At 35.9% G+C, this 18,248-nt stretch overlaps 3 protein-coding genes across 7 annotated transcripts; 2 read left to right on the top strand and 1 right to left on the bottom strand.

Annotated features, from left to right (window-relative positions):
- Window positions 1-423: 423 nt before the first annotated feature.
- On the top strand, window positions 424-4,503 carry LOC111781448 (uncharacterized). 3 transcript variants are annotated; one of them, XM_023662036.2, is made up of 5 exons: window positions 424-579; window positions 1,722-1,984; window positions 2,089-2,300; window positions 2,763-3,027; window positions 4,169-4,503. In XM_023662036.2, the coding sequence occupies exons 2-5, from the start codon at window positions 1,724-1,726 to the stop codon at window positions 4,457-4,459; spliced, it is 1,029 nt and encodes a 342-aa protein (XP_023517804.2). In that variant the 5' UTR covers window positions 424-579; window positions 1,722-1,723; the 3' UTR covers window positions 4,460-4,503. The 3 variants fall into 3 exon arrangements, with proteins under 3 accessions (XP_023517804.2, XP_023517812.2, XP_023517822.2); XM_023662044.2 differs by lacking the exon at window positions 424-579 and having other exon boundaries at window positions 609-1,984; XM_023662054.2 differs by lacking the exon at window positions 424-579 and having other exon boundaries at window positions 1,794-1,991.
- A 2,523-nt stretch (window positions 4,504-7,026) lies between these two features.
- LOC147794922 (uncharacterized) lies at window positions 7,027-8,189 on the top strand. Its single transcript, XM_087127878.1, has 3 exons — window positions 7,027-7,049; window positions 7,112-7,379; window positions 7,899-8,189. The coding sequence occupies exons 1-3, from the start codon at window positions 7,027-7,029 to the stop codon at window positions 8,187-8,189; spliced, it is 582 nt and encodes a 193-aa protein (XP_086984004.1).
- Window positions 8,190-9,535: 1,346 nt separating this feature from the next.
- Window positions 9,536-16,441, bottom strand: LOC111781465 (ACT domain-containing protein ACR12-like). 3 transcript variants are annotated; one of them, XM_023662076.2, is made up of 11 exons: window positions 16,199-16,441; window positions 15,166-15,220; window positions 14,237-14,353; window positions 13,704-13,798; window positions 12,723-12,807; window positions 12,534-12,593; window positions 11,387-11,442; window positions 11,128-11,233; window positions 10,984-11,052; window positions 9,864-9,951; window positions 9,536-9,776 (listed from the first exon to the last, which is right to left on the bottom strand). In XM_023662076.2, exons 1-10 carry the CDS (start codon window positions 16,351-16,353, stop codon window positions 9,889-9,891), a joined length of 861 nt encoding a protein of 286 aa, XP_023517844.2. In that variant the 5' UTR covers window positions 16,354-16,441; the 3' UTR covers window positions 9,536-9,776; window positions 9,864-9,888. The 3 variants fall into 3 exon arrangements, with proteins under 3 accessions (XP_023517844.2, XP_023517854.2, XP_023517836.2); XM_023662086.2 differs by having other exon boundaries at window positions 9,536-9,689; XM_023662068.2 differs by having other exon boundaries at window positions 9,536-9,951.
- Window positions 16,442-18,248: the final 1,807 nt, after the last annotated feature.

Raw genomic sequence — 18,248 nt, 5'->3', positions numbered from 1 at the left:
AACATCATATCACTAAAAAAAAAAAAAATTAATAAAAAGACAATAATGTGTTTATCTACTAAATGATGGTGAATGAGTTGTGTAACGTCCCGACCTCTATAGTCAGATAGAATGACTGCTAATTAAAAATAACGACCCGACCTATTACACTTTCTACTACTGAAGATTCATTTCCTACTCGTGATTTGTTTGTTACCTTAACATTTTATACATCATAAAATGGAAATATTTGTTTAATATACAAAATAATATAATCAAATTATGTATTTAATTTTTTAATAAACAAAATAGAACCATTTCAACAAAAAAAAAAAAAATATATATATATATATATATATATATATATATATATATATATATATATATATATATATATATATTTTTTTTTTTTTTTTTTTTTTTTTTTTTTGCTTTTTTATGGAATAATTTATAAAGTTGGTACCCTTTTCTCTGTCAATTTAAATGTTCATATGACGTAGGAATTCTACTCTTTGTTTATGAAAGGTAAGAAAGAAGAGAAAGGAAGGAAGGGAGGCAGAATCATCCGATTGCTTCGAATTTGAAGCTCTGAACACAAAGGTCGCTCTCCCTTTTTCTCTTGCTTTCTATCTTTTTCTGTGTGTTCTTGTGGAATGATACAATTTCTGCTCATTTTCGCATTCGGAAAATTTCTGTTTAGGCTAATATTCTGCAATATAGTTCTGAACGGAGATGGAAGATTGATCATCTCTTCTATGGAGTCTGGATTATCCGATGAACTTTTTTTTGTTCGTTTTGATTTTCTTTTGAGTTTTTTCTGTTGCGATACTTGTGCCTTCCTTAAAATTATGCTTCAGTGTTTGATGATGATGCTTGATGATATGAATGTTGATGCAGCGTAGTTCGACAGTTTAGAGTGAGAGGTTTGAATCCCTCACCTCAGATACATATTGCTAAGCTCATAAAGAAGATGAGATGAATGTTTCTGTAATGTTGCTAAGCTCGTAAAGAAGATGGAAGATTGATCTTCTCTTCTATGGAGTCTGGATTATCCGATGAACTTCTTTTGTTCGTTATAATTTTCTTTTGAGTTTTTTCTGTTGTGAAACTTGTTCCTTCCTTAAAATTATGCTTCAGTGTTTGATGATGATGCTTGATGATATGAATGTTGACGCAGCGTAGTTCGACATTTTAGTGTGAGAGGTTTGAATCCCACACCTCAGATACATATTGCTAAGCTCATAAAGATGATGAGAGGAATGTTTCTGTAATGTAATAGAAGACTTCCAGTCCTGTTCTCTGGGATTTCTCCCTTCTCGAACAGATTCTGGCTGATTCTTCATGTTTTGTAGGTTTAATTATAAGTTTTCTAAGATCCTTTTGAATCCTTTGAGTGGTAAAATGTTTCAAATAGATCATGATTGTATTTAAACAAGGTTGTAGGTTCTAAACTTTCGATTTTGTGTCTAATAGATATATCCGTGTTAACTCGTTAGTTGATGATTACATCACGAAGACTTCAACCTACCTCAAATCAAATATTTCATAGGATCTTTATATAATCTAGCCATCGTTCCGTTGAAACACCGATCTAATGGGGTTAATGATAGGAACTTATTAGACACAAGATTGAAGGTTCTTGGTACTAGAACCGAACAAACACAAGTTCAAGGATCGATCTCTTCTTTCTGAATCAAACCAACTCATTGGGATTTACTTGTTAGCATTATTCTTATTCTCAGGGATGTTCCTGAGAGTTTTAGGTGTCATTTTAATTGGGTTGTCAGCCTGGGCATTTTCAGCCATTCGCCCTCCAGCTCCTAAAATATGTGGTTCAGTCGGTGGTCCGCCAATAACTGGTCCAAGAATAAAACTTAGAGATGGAAGGCATTTGGCTTACAAGGAACATGGTGTCTCCAGAACAGTAGCCAAATTCAAGATCATATATATCCATGGCTTTTCTAGTTGCAGACATGATGCAGCAGTTGCAATTCATCCTTCTCCTGTATTCAGCTACGACTCTACTTGGATTCAGTACTTTTTTATTTACTGCTTTTTCAATGCCTGTTAGATGGTTAATTTCTTTTCTCTTTGGTGATAAATTTTCAGGGGTTCCTTGAAGAACTCGGAGTTTATGTCGTCTCTCTCGACAGACCTGGATACGGAGAAAGCGACCCGCATCCAACGCGAACGGTAGAGAGTTTAGCATTAGATGTTGAAGAGCTTGGTGATCAGCTAGGATTGGGTCCTAAGTTTTATGTAATTGGCTTGTCAATGGGTGGCCAAGCAGTTTGGGGTTGTCTCAAGTATATCCCTCACAGGTACTACTGAACTACACATCTTTTGCTCATTAATTAAGTCTAGAATTCATCCATATTTTTCTCTTGGGCTACAACTTAAAGCATTTTGTACCAAGGAGCCCATAGCTGCAAATTCATGTTTAGGATATTTCATTCAAGCTAAAGCCTAATCAACACGATTTCTAGAGCGCGATCGGTACGGTATGCAACTCATTATGTCATAGCTACTTGTATTATTTGAACACAATCCATGAACTATGGTCTTCTCAGTGCACGAACAAAGCTCTAGCATATACTCATCATTCAACAGTGCTACACTAGTTATCGATAATTTTTATAGGCATTATAGCTAATCGGTGGGGTTATTATACCTGCATCCCCTGTTAATGGACCTAATCCTCCTCCGCAAAAAGTAAGAAATTCCGCATATTTTGACCAATTCAGCCTGCTATAAAAAGATGTAATAATCTTTCGATGTTGCAGATTGGCGGGAGCGTCTCTACTCGCTCCAGCTATCAACTACTGGTGGCCTAGTTTTCCTGCAAACTTATCAAAGGAAGGTTTGTCCAGCCAACTACCACAAGATCAATGGGCACTAAGGGTTGCTCATCATCTTCCATGGCTAACTTATTGGTGGAACACTCAGAAATTCTTTCCTCCAGTGAGCATTTTAGCCGGTAGGCCTGAGATCCTTTCCAGTCAAGATATTGAAATTATTCGCAGTCACGAAGGCTTGTCAGTGGACCAGGTAATAAGTCCCTCTTTCCCTTAGTTTATTTTTCAGTTCTTGAAAGCAAGACGTCTTCTATAGTAGATAGGGACGACTACATAAGTCTACTTTATGATCCTCCTACATTTGGTAGTCAACATAACTCATAAGGTACTAAATCTTAAGTAGGTGGCCGTCATAGTTTGAGCCTATTTTCTCGAAGTCCTCTATTATTTACATTTAGGAATTTCCATAGGGAGGGTCGAGATAGGAAATGGGGATCCGGTTTAATCTCCATTCTCGTGAAATTTTTAGTTAAAGTTTACGATGATCGGGTTCCCCACGGGGTATTATTCCTTGTTTGTTTGTTTTTTTTAATTTAATTTTGAACCAAATAAGTCTTTTTTTTTCAATTGGATAGTTAATTATTCATGAAAAAACTTCACTAAGTAGTTCATTTCCTACCCAAAAAAATACTTTGTTTAAAGATAAATTTCTCTAGGCAAGAACATGGATGGGGAATTGTAACGTCCCAAATCCACAGCTAGCAGATATTGTCCTCTTTGGGCTTTCCCTTTCGGACTTCCCCTCAAGGCTTTAAAACGCGTCTCCTAGGGGAAGGTTTCCACACCCTTATAAATGGTATCAGAGCCAAACACCGGACAATGTGTCAGCCTTCTCGTTGTTCCCTGAAGGGGGGTAGACATGAGGATGCTAGGCCCCGAAGGGGGGTAGACACGAGATGCGTTTTAAAGCCTTGAGGGGAAGCCCGAAAGGGAAAGCCCAAATAGGACAATATCTGCTAGCGGTGGATCTGGGACATTACAGGAATACATTATTTGTCCTCATGTCCTCGATCTCCGTTTAGCTCATACCACTCTCTTCTCCATTCTCCGCCTAAATCGGGAACAAGGTGTGTCTGCAAAGAAATAGACATCTCTAATTACATAACTATTTTTTACCACAGAGTCAATTCATGGTGAGTGCCTTCTTTAGGACAGCGAATTCTTGTCGTACTCGAAGATTACTTCTCTAATACAGAGGCAGAATGATTCACCATGCTCTCATAGGTGTCTAATTTGGAACATTAGTACCCTTTGTTTCATGTCAATTGGCCCCTCATGACTTAATTTCCCTCTGAATCATTTATATTTGACTTAATTTCCCCTTTTTTCTTCAGAAATACGTGAGACAACAAGGAGAATTCGAATCCTTGCACCGTGACCTGATGGTCGGATTTGGTAAATGGGAGTTCGATCCAATGCTTCTTGAAAACATATTTCCTAAGAATGAAGGTTCCGTCCATCTATGGCAAGGCGACGACGACAAGCTCGTGCCTGTTAAGCTACAACGTTACATCGCTCAAAAACTTCCTTGGATTCACTACCACGAGTTATCTGGTGCAGGGCATCTTTTTGTATCCACAAGGAAAATGAGTGAAGAAATTGTAAGGTCATTGCTTGTGCAATGAAATAATGCCCTGCCTTTTCTTTGTAGCCTTGTGTTTTTCTTTCAGTTGCATGTCTCTTTGGGTAATGAACCTTCCGTGGGTTAGAACAATAATATATATATATATATATATTAATAAGAGTTTATATAGCTCAGGTAACATGTTCAAATCAACTAAAAAATATTATTTATGAGATATTAGCCTAAGTTTCAATAATCAAAATATATTTTTAGTTATTGTTATTAAATTTGCCCAAAGTGTGATTATATTTTTAGTTATTGTTATTAAATTTGCCCAAAGTGGATGTTGGGAATTGTAGTAAAAAATTTAGAGCGGAAAAGGGTCTCGATGAACTCAAACAAAAGAAATAGAGTAATTTTCGTAATTATGACGACTTGACAACTCAATAAAATTCTCAAAGAAGGTAGGAATACTCAAATAACGTTATGAGTATGCGATACTCAAATAACGTTACGAGTATGCGAGTATAAAGTACGACAAGAATGATATTTCAAGATACAAGCTAAATACTCGGCTCTTTTCGACTCTTTGCTATCGAAGTCTTCTTTCAAAAACTTGATTATTCACTTGTGCATCAGAGTGTAGGTGGGCTTAGATGTTGACTTGACAATCCAAACAATCCAAATTACAATATCAATCATCAAAGTCGTGTGTAGAGATCAAAATAACTAGATGATAAAAGGAAAGAGTTTGACTAAGATCAACACCCTCAGCATGTAGCATCTCGGGGGAAAGTCTCCTCTACTTGTAGCAAAAAAGACGAAGTCAAAGGACAAAGTATGCAGCAAATCCTTGAAATCCTGCTTTAACTCAGTTGTGAAGGTACTATCTAAAGATCTTCCGCTAATCTAACCCAATTGTCGAGGAACTAACTAAGGATACTCAACTAATCTAACCTAGTTGTTGAGGTACTACTTAAGGATCCTCAACTAATCTAACCCAATTGTCGAGGAACTACTTAAGGATCCTCCACTAATCTAACCCAATTGTCGAGGTACTATTTAAGGATCTTCAACTAATCTAATCCCGTTGTCAAGGTACTATCTAAGGATCCTCAACTAACCCCAATTTGAGAAGCTGCACTTAGGACATCATAACGAAAGGAGACGGGTTTGTTCTAAACTTAGAAATGACAATTATCTCATGCCAACTGCTGTCGGACTTGCACAAGGACTATGCAACATAAAGGTCGGCAAGCTCAATGAATCAATCAAAAGAGATACGAGCTTAAGGATAGGGCGGCAAAAAAACCAACCTAGTAACACAAGTTGTAGTGACATGAAGAATCTAGAGAATCTTTTTGATTTCATCATTTATTCTTTTGGATTAACAAAAGTTGGAGACCAATAAAACGAACCAAGCAAAATCAAATCAAACTCGTGATTTGGTTGGAAAATTTATTGGTCTTAAACGTGATCAAACAAGAACGAGCGGTTTAGTTATTGTCAAAATTGTACTGGTCGAAAGTATAAACAAGTATTTTTTTCTTCTTCTTCATTTTCTCCTGTCGTGTAAGACTACTCAACATTAATTTGGGTACAATGTCATGGATGAAACATCAATAAACCATCCTTTAAAACCTATACGACATTTCTCCACCATGCAACGTAAAGGTAACGTGATTGATACAAGAAGTTTATTTGTAAAATATTTTTGTTATTGCACATTTATTCCTCTACTTAAAAAACAACTCCCTATCAACATGAAAGACGTTTGTTATCTATCCAAGAAGATAGAGAGTCTCACATACGAGAAAATGGCACAAATAGAGTTAAACCAAATAAGATTGCAAAGGCATAATGTTTGTAGGGTCGGGATATCCCCGTCCTCCGAAGAACGTAGTCTTGGCTCCATCTTTCCTTCTTATTTATCCGTTGAAACCAAAGAACTTTAACTCCCAAAAATTATCGCAGAAAACTGGGAGAGCATAAGTAGTGGTGGGTATGTTCGATTGAGCAACAAACATATTACAAAATATTCATCTGGCGAAGTTGACCTGTGCCAAAGGTGATTATTTTATAATGACGTTCATTCTATCTAACTAAAAAGATTCCTCCGAGATTCCTCAAGTGTTATAAGCGTTGTAAATAATGTGTAACCGAAAATTATGATGCTATGTTTGGTTATTTGGAATAGGTCTCGAAATTAATACTATAAAGTCATTTTTTTACATGCCAACTTTAAAAAAAAAAATATTAGTTTAAAAGTATAGTTGATTGAGGCGTTTTAATGACCTCTCTTGTCCTGTCCTTCCAATTTCTTCACAAACGTGTGAAGGCTTCTCATCTTCCTCATCTCTCTCTCTCTCTCGATTTCATTTTTGTATTAATGATTTGATTATTAACGCATAATAATTATTATTATTATTATTATTATTATTTATTTTTTTTTTTTGTAAATGTTTTGGACTTATAAAAATATATTTGAATTTTAAGTTAAATCTAAAAAAATAATTAATTGGTGATGGTATTTTACAAGCTCGTTCAACAGTGCTACACAAGTTGATGGTAATTTTGTAGTCATTATAGCTAATAATCGGTGGGGTATTTTACCAGCACCTGCTGTTAATGGACCTAATCCTTCCGAAAAAGTAAGAAATTTTGCATATTTTGACGAATTCAGCTATAAAAAGATGCAATAATCTTGTTGCAGATTGGCGGGAGCTTCTCTAATTGCTCCAGTTATCAACTACTGGTGGCCTAGTTTTCCTGCAAACTTATCGAAGGAAAGTTTCTCCAGGCAACTACCACAAGATCACTGGGCATTGAGGGTTGCTCATCATCTTCCATGGTTAACTTATTGGTGGAACACTCAGAAATTCTTTCCTCCACTGAGCAATTTTGCCGGTAGGCCTGAGATCTTTTCCAGTCAAGATATTGAAATTATTCGTAGTCTCAAACGGAGGTCGCCAGTGGATTGGGTAATAAGTCTCTTTCCTTTTGTTTTATGCTCAAAGTGGACAATATCATGCTATTGTGGAGGTTCTTGGTTCCTAACATAATAATATTAGAGTCATGCCCTTAACGTAGTCATCTTAATCGAATCTTCAGTGTTGAACAAAAAAGTTGATAGCTTCGAAAATGTAGTCAAAAGTGACTCAAGTATCGAACAAAAGGTGTATTTTGTTCGAGGGCTCCAGAGGAAAGAGTCTAGTCTCGATTCAGGGGGAGGTTGTTTGAGGGCTATATAGGCCTTAGGAGAGGCTCTGTGGTGTACTTTGTTCGAGGGGAGTAATTAAGGAGATGATCATGGATTTATGAGTAAAGAATAGATCTTTATTGGTATGAGGTCTTTTGGAAAAACCAAAAGTAAAGTCACTCCCTTTATTTCCTGACTTAATTTTCCCCTAAATTAATAGGGCAAACAATCATTATTTATATTCAAGATTTAGGTTTTCCTTCTAGACAAATTGCATCTTTGTTCTCCATTTTTTCTTCAGGAATACGTGAGCCAACAAGGAGAATTTGAATCCTTCCACCGTGACCTGATGATCGGATTTGGTAAATGGGAGTTCGATCCAATGCTTCTTGAAAACATATTTCTTAAGAACGAAAGATCCGTCCATCTATGGCAAGGCGACGAAGACAAGCTTGTGCCTGTTAAGCTACAACGTTATATCGCTCAAAAACTTCCTTGGATTCACTACCATGAATTATCTGGTGCAGGCCATTTTTTCGTACTCACAAGGAAAATGAGTGAAGAAATTGTAAGGTCATTGCTTGTGCAATGAAATGATGCCCTCCCTTTTCAATAATGATATATATATATATATATATACACACTCTTTAAAAAGATAATACTTTGTCCTTCAAAAAAAGCTTAATAAATCATTTTCAAAGGAAACCATTTATTTGATCCAAGATTATCTCTTGAAAGTGTACCTAAACAATTCATCACTCGTCTGTTTTAGAATAATTTGTTTTTTAATTTTTGATTCAAAATAGGAGAAGTTGTGTAGTTTCAAATTTTATTGTAATAAAAAATTTAGAGCTCAAAAGTGTCTGGTTGAACTCAATGAAAGACATAGAGTAATCTTTTGAAGAGGAGGGGGGAAGCCTCCTCGACTTGTAGCAAAAAAGGATGAAGCCAAAGAACAAAGTATGCAACATTTGAAGAGGAGGTCTACAAGATGCATTCGAGTATAGCTCAAATCCTCAAAATCATACTCTAAATAGGTATTTAAGGATCCTCAGCTAATCTATTTTAGTTGTCGAGATACTATCTAAGGAAGGATCCTCAGCTAACCGAGAAGCTGCACTTAGGAAATCATAAGAAACAGAGATCGGTCTGTTCTAAACTTAGAGATGACAATTATCTCATGTCAACTACTCTCAGACTTGCACAAAAACTGCAATGTAACGAAGTCCTAAATGTATCCTGAAGTAAGCACATGCGCCGCAGTTTTCTGCAACCATAAAGGGTCGACAAGCCCAACGCAGCCAACCTTATCAATCAGAAGAGATATGAGCTTAAGGATAGGGCGGCAGAAAAACCAACATAGGAGCACGAGTTGCATTGACAAGTATCTAGAGAACCTTTTTGATTTCATCATTTATTGTACTTTTGGATGAATAAAAGTTGGAGATAAATAAAACAAACCAAACTAAATCGAAACAAAACTCGTGATTTGGTTAGAAATTGAGTGGTCTTAAACGTGATCAAACAGGAACAAATAAATTGAACTGGCCTTTCCATGGTCGTGTAGGTCTAATCAACATCATGGATAACCATCCTTTAAGATCGATAGTTCATTTCTCCACCATGCAATGTTGTTGAATTAAAAAAAAAAAAAAAAAAAAAAACTAAATTTGATATATCCTCAATATAAAAACTAAAATAAAAGACAAAAGATCATAATAGCAACGGAAGCGTGGTGAACCCATAACCTAGAGATCCCAAGATGGAAACTTGACTATGATAAAACAATTATAGTAGATTATTAGATGGTCTTCAAGTTTCATTCCATTTTAGTCTCTAATATACTCTTATTTTAGTCTTCATACCTTCAATAAAATCTTAAAGATTAATCTCCAATCAGTTTTTATTAACGTCCCTTTTATAAATGTTAGAAACATATAAGCAATATCTCTGCAAGTTATTACTATACTCAAAACATAAAATAAATATTTAAACCCGAAGAGATTTGTTACCTCGAAGCTCGGTTTTCAACAGATACAACACAGACATGGAAGATTTGCATTGTTGTGAGACAACATCTGATTCTTCAACTCTATACAAGTAAATTTATGGTCTCAGCGTGAACAAGGTTTGAGTTAATTAGGCATTATTCTCACCAAAGGCATATCCCAGAATGCATCTGAGAGTTTGAAATTTCGAAATAGAAATTTTAGAAATGATGAGAGAGCTCACAAACAGAGGATCCCATGACAGTTTCAAAGCTTACATTGTGATGATGGTTCCTCGAGATCTTAGTAACTATCTATGTCTGTCTCGGGCCTTCGCAGGTAGTAACGAAGACAATTTACCACTACCTACACATTAAACACATGGTGAAATGCGTTAGAACCAGAAGTCTTTCCCCTAATTAAAGAGAAACAATGAACTCAAAATGAAAATAATGAAATAAATAACAAAAAAGGAGAACAAACTAAACAGCCTTACAGATCAGAAGTCCCTAAAGCCTCAAGATTTATATATCACTTCACCCCTCCACGTTCTTGTTTATGGCCCACTAAAGTTAAAGTCAGTTAATATTTTTTATTTTAGTTTCTAAAATTGCAATTTAGTCCATGAACCTGTAGGTTTGTTTCATTTTGGTTTTGAACTTTTCAAATTTATGTATTTCAGCCCCTAAACTAAACTTAAGGTAGCATTTAAGTCCAAAAATAGTAGGCAGGAAGACCAATGGTTAATAAGTGATCGGTGGTTGGGGTGTAATAGAAAAATAAGGGATTCAACTTTATTTTGTGTGAGATCCTACATCGGTTGGAGAGGGGAACGGAGCATTTCTTATAAGGGTGTGGAAACCTATTTCTAGCAGACGCGTTTTAAAACCTTGAGGGGAAGCTCTGAAGGGAAAACTCAAAGAGGACAATATCTGCTAGCCGTAGGCTTGGGCCATTACAAATGGTATCATAGCCAGACATTGGGCGGTGTGCCAATGAGGATGTTGGGCCCCCAAGCGGGGTGGATTGTGAGATCCTACCTCACTTGGAGAGGGGGAACGAAGCATTCCTTATGAGGGAGTGGAAACTTCTCTCTAGGAGACGCGTTTTAAAACCTTGAGGGGAAACATAGAAGGGAAAGTCCAAAGAAGATAATATCTACTAGCAGTGGACTTGGGCTGTTACATTAAGCCTCATACATTTGAAGGAAGAGCGTGGTAGAAACTTTTTAAAGCTAAACAAATGGGTGGTTAATGAACAAATAAGAACTTGACTCAGAAGAAAAAAAAAACAAATAGGAATTAGAATATTTCATGGTGAATTAAAAAAGTACCAACACTTAATTCCTTTTCCAAATATGCCCAAACATGCACTAAATTTCATGAACTATGTATGTACCTGAGACAAGGAACTATTGAGCGCAGCTCCCCCGTAACTGACATGAAACTTGTCCTTGGCGACCAATCCCTAGAGATCAAAGTTGAAATATTGTTATGCTAAGTCAAAGAAGAGAGAAAAAGAAGATTGGAAGGAAGGCTATACTTCGGTATCTATCTCTGCCGATTCGACCTCAACGTTGATATCAGCAAGAATTTTTATAACTTCAAGCAGCAATCCAGGTCGGTCTGCTGTCTCCAAACATAGTAGGCTATATAAATTGAAAATGAAAAAAGTTAGTCGATATGAAAAATTAACTCCGCAATTTTGTTTAATTATATTGTAGAATTTGGCATGTACAACAGTTATTAGATGGGAAGCAACAAAATTTTCAGAAGCTCATTTTAAATCAAGTAGAAAAAACCTTCTTTTAGGTCCATCAGCTTTCACGTGAACATGAGTTGCAATATCAATATCAAGCTGCATAAAGAAAATTAGGAATCTCGGTTATTCTCATAAACACGGACCTCATAACCATCAAAAACTTTACTTGGATCCCTCGAAATGACAATATAAGTGTGCTGAATTTGATGGCCAAAAAATGATCTCAAGATCCTGAACAACTTGCAACTTCATGCATGACTATTGAATGAGATTACTGAAAACAATTATGACCCAGTCACATGAAAAGAGGACCTTAATTTGAAGGGAAGTGAATTTCACTCCAAGACGATGATGGCAGATTTATAAACAAACAAACAAAAAGAACAGAGGACAATGTTTTCCTGCAAAATCTACAAAAGATACTCATAGTCATGCAACATCAAGTTATTTAATCACATACGTAATGGGATAATTATCCACAAACCTCCACTGAACATCAATGCATTTAGAAACTACTATTTTCACTTTAAGAACTTTCAGAAAATCTAGTAATTTTTTCTTTCTTCTCAGAAAATGTGAGTCAGAAAAAAGAGTGTGTATATTCAATGGATGTCAGCACTATGAAAGCTTAAAAGCATAAAGAAAAAGAAAAGGGGAAAATTCGAACATTTAAGCAGCTCAAGCCAATCTAGGTTCCAAGTTCACCAAAAAAAAAAAAAAAAAAAAAAAAGAGGACCAACTGCAAAGATTAATGAAAATTTGAAGGAACGGTAACAAGTTCTTGGTTATCTGACGGAATACAGTAACTGGCCTTGTGGATAGTTTGGAATGAAATTAAGGGAGATAAGAATGAAATTTGGGATGTTGCTGAAGTTATTCTTTTTCTCGGGCTCTAGCACTTACCCTTCTGTAATTATCCTTTTTTTATACGATTTAGTTGGAAAATCTTTTGTAATCCTCTAGCCTTCAGTTGAGGCAAGATCCCTTGCCTCTTTGTTTGTTTTTATCATTTTTTTTTTTAATAAGAAAAAATTAAGTTGATAGCATGAAATTACAAAAAGAAGAGAAGAGAAAACCACATCTAAAGGAAGTTACAAACGACTCCTCGAATTGGATGAATGGTTATATTTTCTCTAAATGCAATTATTTATCCATAAAAGATAGTATGCGCATCAAGAGAGTTATACCTTCTTCTCTGGAGGTTGAATTCCAAAAGCCTCACCCATTGCAAGCTTTTGACTAGATTCCTACCAAGAAACTAGAAAGCTAAGATAAAGAAAATTAGAGGAACTATTCAGAAAGTTAAGTGAGAGATCAATTTAAGACCCAATACATAAAGATAGTCATTAGCATGTTGAGTTATTCAGTCTACATACTGGGTGATACTTCAAAAGATTGTTGATGATGGTTAAGCGAATGCTCTCCAACAAATCAGGATCTTCTACTTTACGGCCCGAGTCTCTACAATGACAAACATAAGAACACGTGTTAAAAGGTTTGTGAGTTACATAAGAGCACAGGTAGGATATCCCTGCAAAATAGCGCAGTTAAATCCGTGATCTGAAATTAAGATCATATAGTAAATCCTCAAATAACAGAAGGTAACATAACAGAATGCTGACATGCGTCAGAACTAAGAATCTGAATAGGGGGTCATGCTCTCACTGCCATATCAGAAGTGGGCAGAAGCTATGCCTACGTCCTGACAACATAGTCCAGGAGTTGGACGAGTTTTGGGTGTAGACCAGTTGGGATATTAGCTGAACTTTCCAAAAAGATCCAGCATCTTCTTATTATCTACTTTATGCCTCTGCTGTCTGCTTCATTAAACATAAGTTTCTCTACTTGAAATTTTAACTAAAGACCACTTCTCCTGCTGCTGGCTTATGAACATGCCTTCATTCAGAAGGCCAAATTTCTTTTGACTACCAACTTTCCTTAGTCTACTTTTTGTTAAATTTAAAAGATATGATGGAATTTTACTGTGGCAGGGAAAAAGAGGAGGTGCACGATCTAGTTTGTATTCATGCTTGTTATTAGGCCACCAATTCTTTCTTAACATACCAGTTTCGTAAATTCTGTTCAAAATAGTTCATGGGATCACAATTGCCTTCCTCTTTGAATTCAGGAACCAAAAAATAGAAAAGGAGACAAAATTGAGCCCACCCACACAACTTGTGGTATTCCCCAAAATAAGGAAAAGAGATAGTAAACACCAAATATAAATGGAGAAAAAGTGGTATGCGGACAGCCAGCATGTGAAGTGACAAATTTGGAATAAGATAAGCAAGGGAGCTGTAGCAACCACATCAGACAGTAGCTTAAATGAAAAAAAATTAAGAATGAAAACAACTCACAGTCTTGTCAGATAAAACTTCGTTTGCTTTACTGATCCCTCTGTGTTAACAGTTCCCTTTGCCACATCCAAACCCAAATCTTTTAATGCTCTCATCTACATGCAAGAAATCCAAGAGAAGATGATGAAATACGATTCAGTACCATACCAGATGAAGTACGATTCAGTACTTGGCTCTAAATTCAGACCAAAGCATTCTTTTAGAAAATGTGAATTTGTATTACACAAAGTGAGGATAGTAGAAATAAATTTACACATAAGATTCCTATAGGCCAATTTTTTGTTTCTGTGAGCATCTATTGCTCCTGCATTCATAGGCACTGACCACAACGTTGAAATAGAAAAAGGATTCCTACTAATGAATAAATTTAATTATAACCCAGAAACCAACATCTAATATGAAAATTGTTTAGCATTTACATCGTACCATACAGCCTCAAAATGACTTCATATAATGCATGAGGAGAATAAGATATATGAAATCTTGTAAAACAACTTCCAGAAAGCATAAGATAAGGGAACTGCAAAAATCACCGTATCAATAAGAGCTCCAAGGCGATCGCCAAAACTGACTTCCACAATTGTTGCACTGGGGTCTGAATCCTGGTCTATGTGAACTATGGGCATTGGCACATTTTCTTGATCAAATAGCTGAAATAAAAATTCAATCATCTATTGCACAGTTTTAAAGTTCAGATTTAAAATTACTGATAAAGATTAACAAACCGAAATTTTCGTACAATAAAATCAAATTATCCAAACAGTCCATGATTATAAGTACTTTGCAGCAAAATAAATGCATAAATTTTGAAATCAAAATGAATTTGTTGAATGGCTGACCAAAAGAGATTTTGGAGTCCAATATTTTTGACAGCTGAAAAAATATATAGCAACTGAACACAACACACATACACGCACTGGGCAAAAAAACAGGCATAAAAAAAGGGATGCCTAAGCTTTTTTTCAAATGAAAGGACATACAATGGACTGCACAAAAACTAGACCAAACCAAACAAAGGCAAAGTGAAACAACAGGAATGGAAAAACAAAACTAAAAGTTCTGGCTCCAACTGTAAAGAATAAGAAACAATTATACGTAAAAACAATTTGGTCACTCTTTTAATAATAAAGCCGCTTTTCAAATGTTCTGGAAATCAATTAAGGATGAAATTAATCAGTATTCCATATATATATTTTCATTATCCCCTCCCCCATTTTTCATACACCATTTTTCTCAATGAAAGATATTTCTCGTCAAAAAATTTTATTTAAAGAGAGGAGAGAGCTAAAAGGTGAGGAGTAATTGACTATAAATCAAAACTTGGATGGATTTATAGGATGAAAAAATGTAAGAAAAACTTTAACGTGTTTGCATTATCATGCAGAAATAGTAAGCAGTCCAGCATTGAGGATATCACAAGAAATATTATTTCAATAGCAGATTTAAGAAGCATGTAACTGACCAATGATGTTGGACTGACAGCATTCAAACGATTGGTTGATGCACTCAGGATATTCCTGGATAAGTTTCGATCAATATAACAAATAGGACATAAGCATTCGGTTGAGTTATATAAATCAAGAGAAAGCCATGAGAAACATGAGTTGCATGTTTCAGTGAACAAGAATGAAGAGCAAGAGAATCGTTGAGCTAAACTAACAGGTGAAAGTCAAAAGGTGTCTAAATTGGCGACTTAAAGACTATCGATAATATAAACAACCAAATTAATTGATATTACTTCATAAATAAGATCGCTCTTGATTTCAATAAACTCGTGGTGCAAATATCAATGACAGCAACATTACTTGCTAATGGCAGAGCAATTAGAATTATAGATTCGCCCATTTCCTAATGCTCGTCTATCCAAGCTCGTAAAATATACAAATGGAGCAAGCCTAGATTGTATTTTGAAGAAGAAAAAACATCACAGATAATCAGCAGCTTTCCGTCACGCAACTAACGGTCAACTTCTAATAATTAAGTATCAAAGGGAATCCATATTACTGATCTTCGTAGGTATGCGGGGAGTATAAGAAAAACTCAGCCCAGGGCTCTGATGCGTAGAAATACAAGTAATAGCATTATGCGACATAACATCTTTACAAGTCCTGAAGCGAACAAAGAAGCTAGTATAAACTAAATTAAAAGCCATTGCTTCATAAAAGTAGTCATATATTCACGTTCTAACGAACCTAATAATTTCTATGCCAAACTCAGAAGTTCAAAACCGTGCTCTGTTCGTCCCCGACAGTCAACTGGATAGCCGACATTTCTATTTTTCACATTATCCAGAAAACAGACCACCAGAAGAACGCAAATCCAGCTATTGACAGTTTAAGAAACTCCTATATCAAGCAATCAATGCCAACAGACAATTAACCAGTTCTTGATGTTCGTTCGAGATTATTAGATTCAACGAGTTTCCATTTCAACTCACCTCAAACACAAAATTACAGGACAAAACAAAACAAAACTCCACAGTATTCAAACCTTACCATTTCCTCAAGAAAGTCAGCCTATCAGCTCCAGAGCCACGGTGAGAGACATGACCAACGAACTCCGACTCCGAGAACCTAGACCGGCAGAGAAGCGGAGACTGAGAAGAGTACGAAGAAGCGATGAAGGTGAAGCTGGAGGTCGCCATAGCCATGGAGGAAAATGGATCGGAATCGGTGGGTTCCCCAATCAGCAACTTTGTTCGTTTGTGGTATTGCTAATACAGGAAGCGAAACCGGGGTTATGATCGTATTTATATATAAAGGGAAGCAATTATTAGTAAGAGTTGTTGGATTTATGCTGCGTCAGCATGTAGGACCCACTTGAATGTGATTGGTTCAACGTCATCGTCTCGCTTACGTGGCATGTGGGTTTGAAAAAACAAAATATTGTTGTTGTACGGTGCTTATCTTATCCTCCTCTAAATTGTCTCTAGGCTTAATATAAAAAATTTGGAGTGGTTGCCTTTGTGATTTTTTGAGAATACAAAATTAAACCATAGGTTAGTTTTGTGAGGTAAACTAACCATGGTTAGTGTGGTGGTTTTGTTAATTTAGGACTTATACGTGCTTCAATGATACTATAAATTGGGTTGGAAGAGTATTGAATCGGGTTCAGATTACTTTATCAACTCGAGGTTGATTCAACACTCGAGCTTTTGACCCAAATTCCCTTTTTTCTAGGGCATATACGAAACCCGGTGCAATTTGATTGGAATAGGTAGATCGTCTATGGACAGATTAGGCTTGAGCAGGTTTAATCCTAGGCTTGTTTTCACTTTGTTGTCGTGATTAGATCGAAAAAGGGTTGTACGGGTTTTACATGGATCTTCTCGTGACATGGGTGTGTGCGGTGTCATGGTCCTTCATAGGCTTGTCATAAGTGTGCCAAAATCATGATGCTGCACGGTTGAAAATGTACGACCATGACATGTGGCAATTCACTCGGTAATATATTAAGCTGATTTTTATAAAAATCAAATTTTGATGGTGTGATTGTCACCTAATACAATAGCGATAAGAATATATTACAATACGTGAGACTGAATTTGAAAATATTTCTCGAAAAACATTCTAAAGTTTCTCATTACTGTAACACCCCAGATCGAGCAGATACTTTCCTCTTTAGGCTTTTCCCTCAAGGCTTTAAAACACGTCCGCTACGTGAAAGTTTCCATACCCTTATAAAGGGTGTTTTGTTCTCCTCCCCAACCAATGTGGGACATCACAATCCACCCTCATTCGGGGCCCAACGTCCTCGCTGACATTATTTCCTTTCTCCAATCAATGTGACACTCGGTCAAATTCATCCCATTTGGGCCCAGCGTCCTTACTGGCATACCATCTCGTGTCTACCCCATTTGGGGAAGAGCCTCCTCACTGGCACATAGTCCCACCCCCCTTGGGCCCAGCGTCCTTACTGGCACACTATCTCGTGTCTACCCCTTTGGGGAAGAGCCTCATCATTGGCACATAGTCCAGTTTTTGACTCTGATACTATTTGTAACGCCCCAGATCCACAGCTAGCAGATATTGTCCTATTTGAGTTTTTCCTTTGGGGCTTCCCCTCAAGACTTTAAAACGCGTCTACTAGGAGGAGGTTTCCACACCCTTATAAGGGTGTTTTGTTCTCCCCATCCACGGTGTGACATCACAATTACAGTCCAATTCAATTGTTATTAAAATATAATATAATTATTTTAAAATATATAAAGAATAAATGGCTGCAATTTTTATTTATATTTAAAACTAATTTTTACATAAAATTTAAATTTTGGTAAGTGTAAAACATTTATTTAGACTTAAACTTGTAAAATTGGCTATTTTAATATGTTCATTTCAACTCTTTTTTATCAAAATATTATCAAATAGAATATAAAATATTTGTTTATTACAAATTTAGCAAAACTATTCCAATAAAAATAATATTTTTTAATTCAATTTTATGAGTTTTTTATATTTTAGATGAAATTAATTCGGTGTAGTTTCAAAATTAAATAATATATATATATATATTTTTTTGTTGAAATGAGTGGACAAATTAAAAAAT

The sequence above is a fragment of the Cucurbita pepo genome, chromosome 1, assembly GCF_057944985.1.
Source record: "Cucurbita pepo subsp. pepo isolate OVF chromosome 1, ASM5794498v1, whole genome shotgun sequence".
Classification (NCBI taxonomy): domain Eukaryota; kingdom Viridiplantae; phylum Streptophyta; class Magnoliopsida; order Cucurbitales; family Cucurbitaceae; genus Cucurbita; species Cucurbita pepo.
Note: the sequence above shows the minus strand (reverse complement) of the source record. Positions and strands in the feature narration are given on the sequence as shown.

Coding starts and splice junctions, on each gene's coding strand:
- LOC111781448 (XM_023662036.2), top strand. CDS start 1,724: ATGTTCCTGAGAGTTTTAGGTGTCATTTTAATTGGGTTGTCAGCCTGG. Junction 1,985..2,088: donor TTGCAATTCATCCTTCTCCT/GTATTCAGCTAC, acceptor ATAAATTTTCAG/GGGTTCCTTGAAGAACTCGG. Junction 3,028..4,168: donor AAGGCTTGTCAGTGGACCAG/GTAATAAGTCCC, acceptor TTTTTTCTTCAG/AAATACGTGAGACAACAAGG.
- LOC147794922 (XM_087127878.1), top strand. CDS start 7,027: ATGGACCTAATCCTTCCGAAAAA. Junction 7,050..7,111: donor GACCTAATCCTTCCGAAAAA/GTAAGAAATTTT, acceptor ATCTTGTTGCAG/ATTGGCGGGAGCTTCTCTAA. Junction 7,380..7,898: donor GGAGGTCGCCAGTGGATTGG/GTAATAAGTCTC, acceptor TTTTTTCTTCAG/GAATACGTGAGCCAACAAGG.
- LOC111781465 (XM_023662068.2), bottom strand. CDS start 16,353: ATGGCTATGGCGACCTCCAGCTTCACCTTCATCGCTTCTTCGTACTCT. Junction 15,221..16,198: donor CTGACTTTCTTGAGGAAATG/GTAAGGTTTGAA, acceptor AAACTTATCCAG/GAATATCCTGAGTGCATCAA. Junction 11,053..11,127: donor CGGCAGAGATAGATACCGAA/GTATAGCCTTCC, acceptor TTTGATCTCTAG/GGATTGGTCGCCAAGGACAA.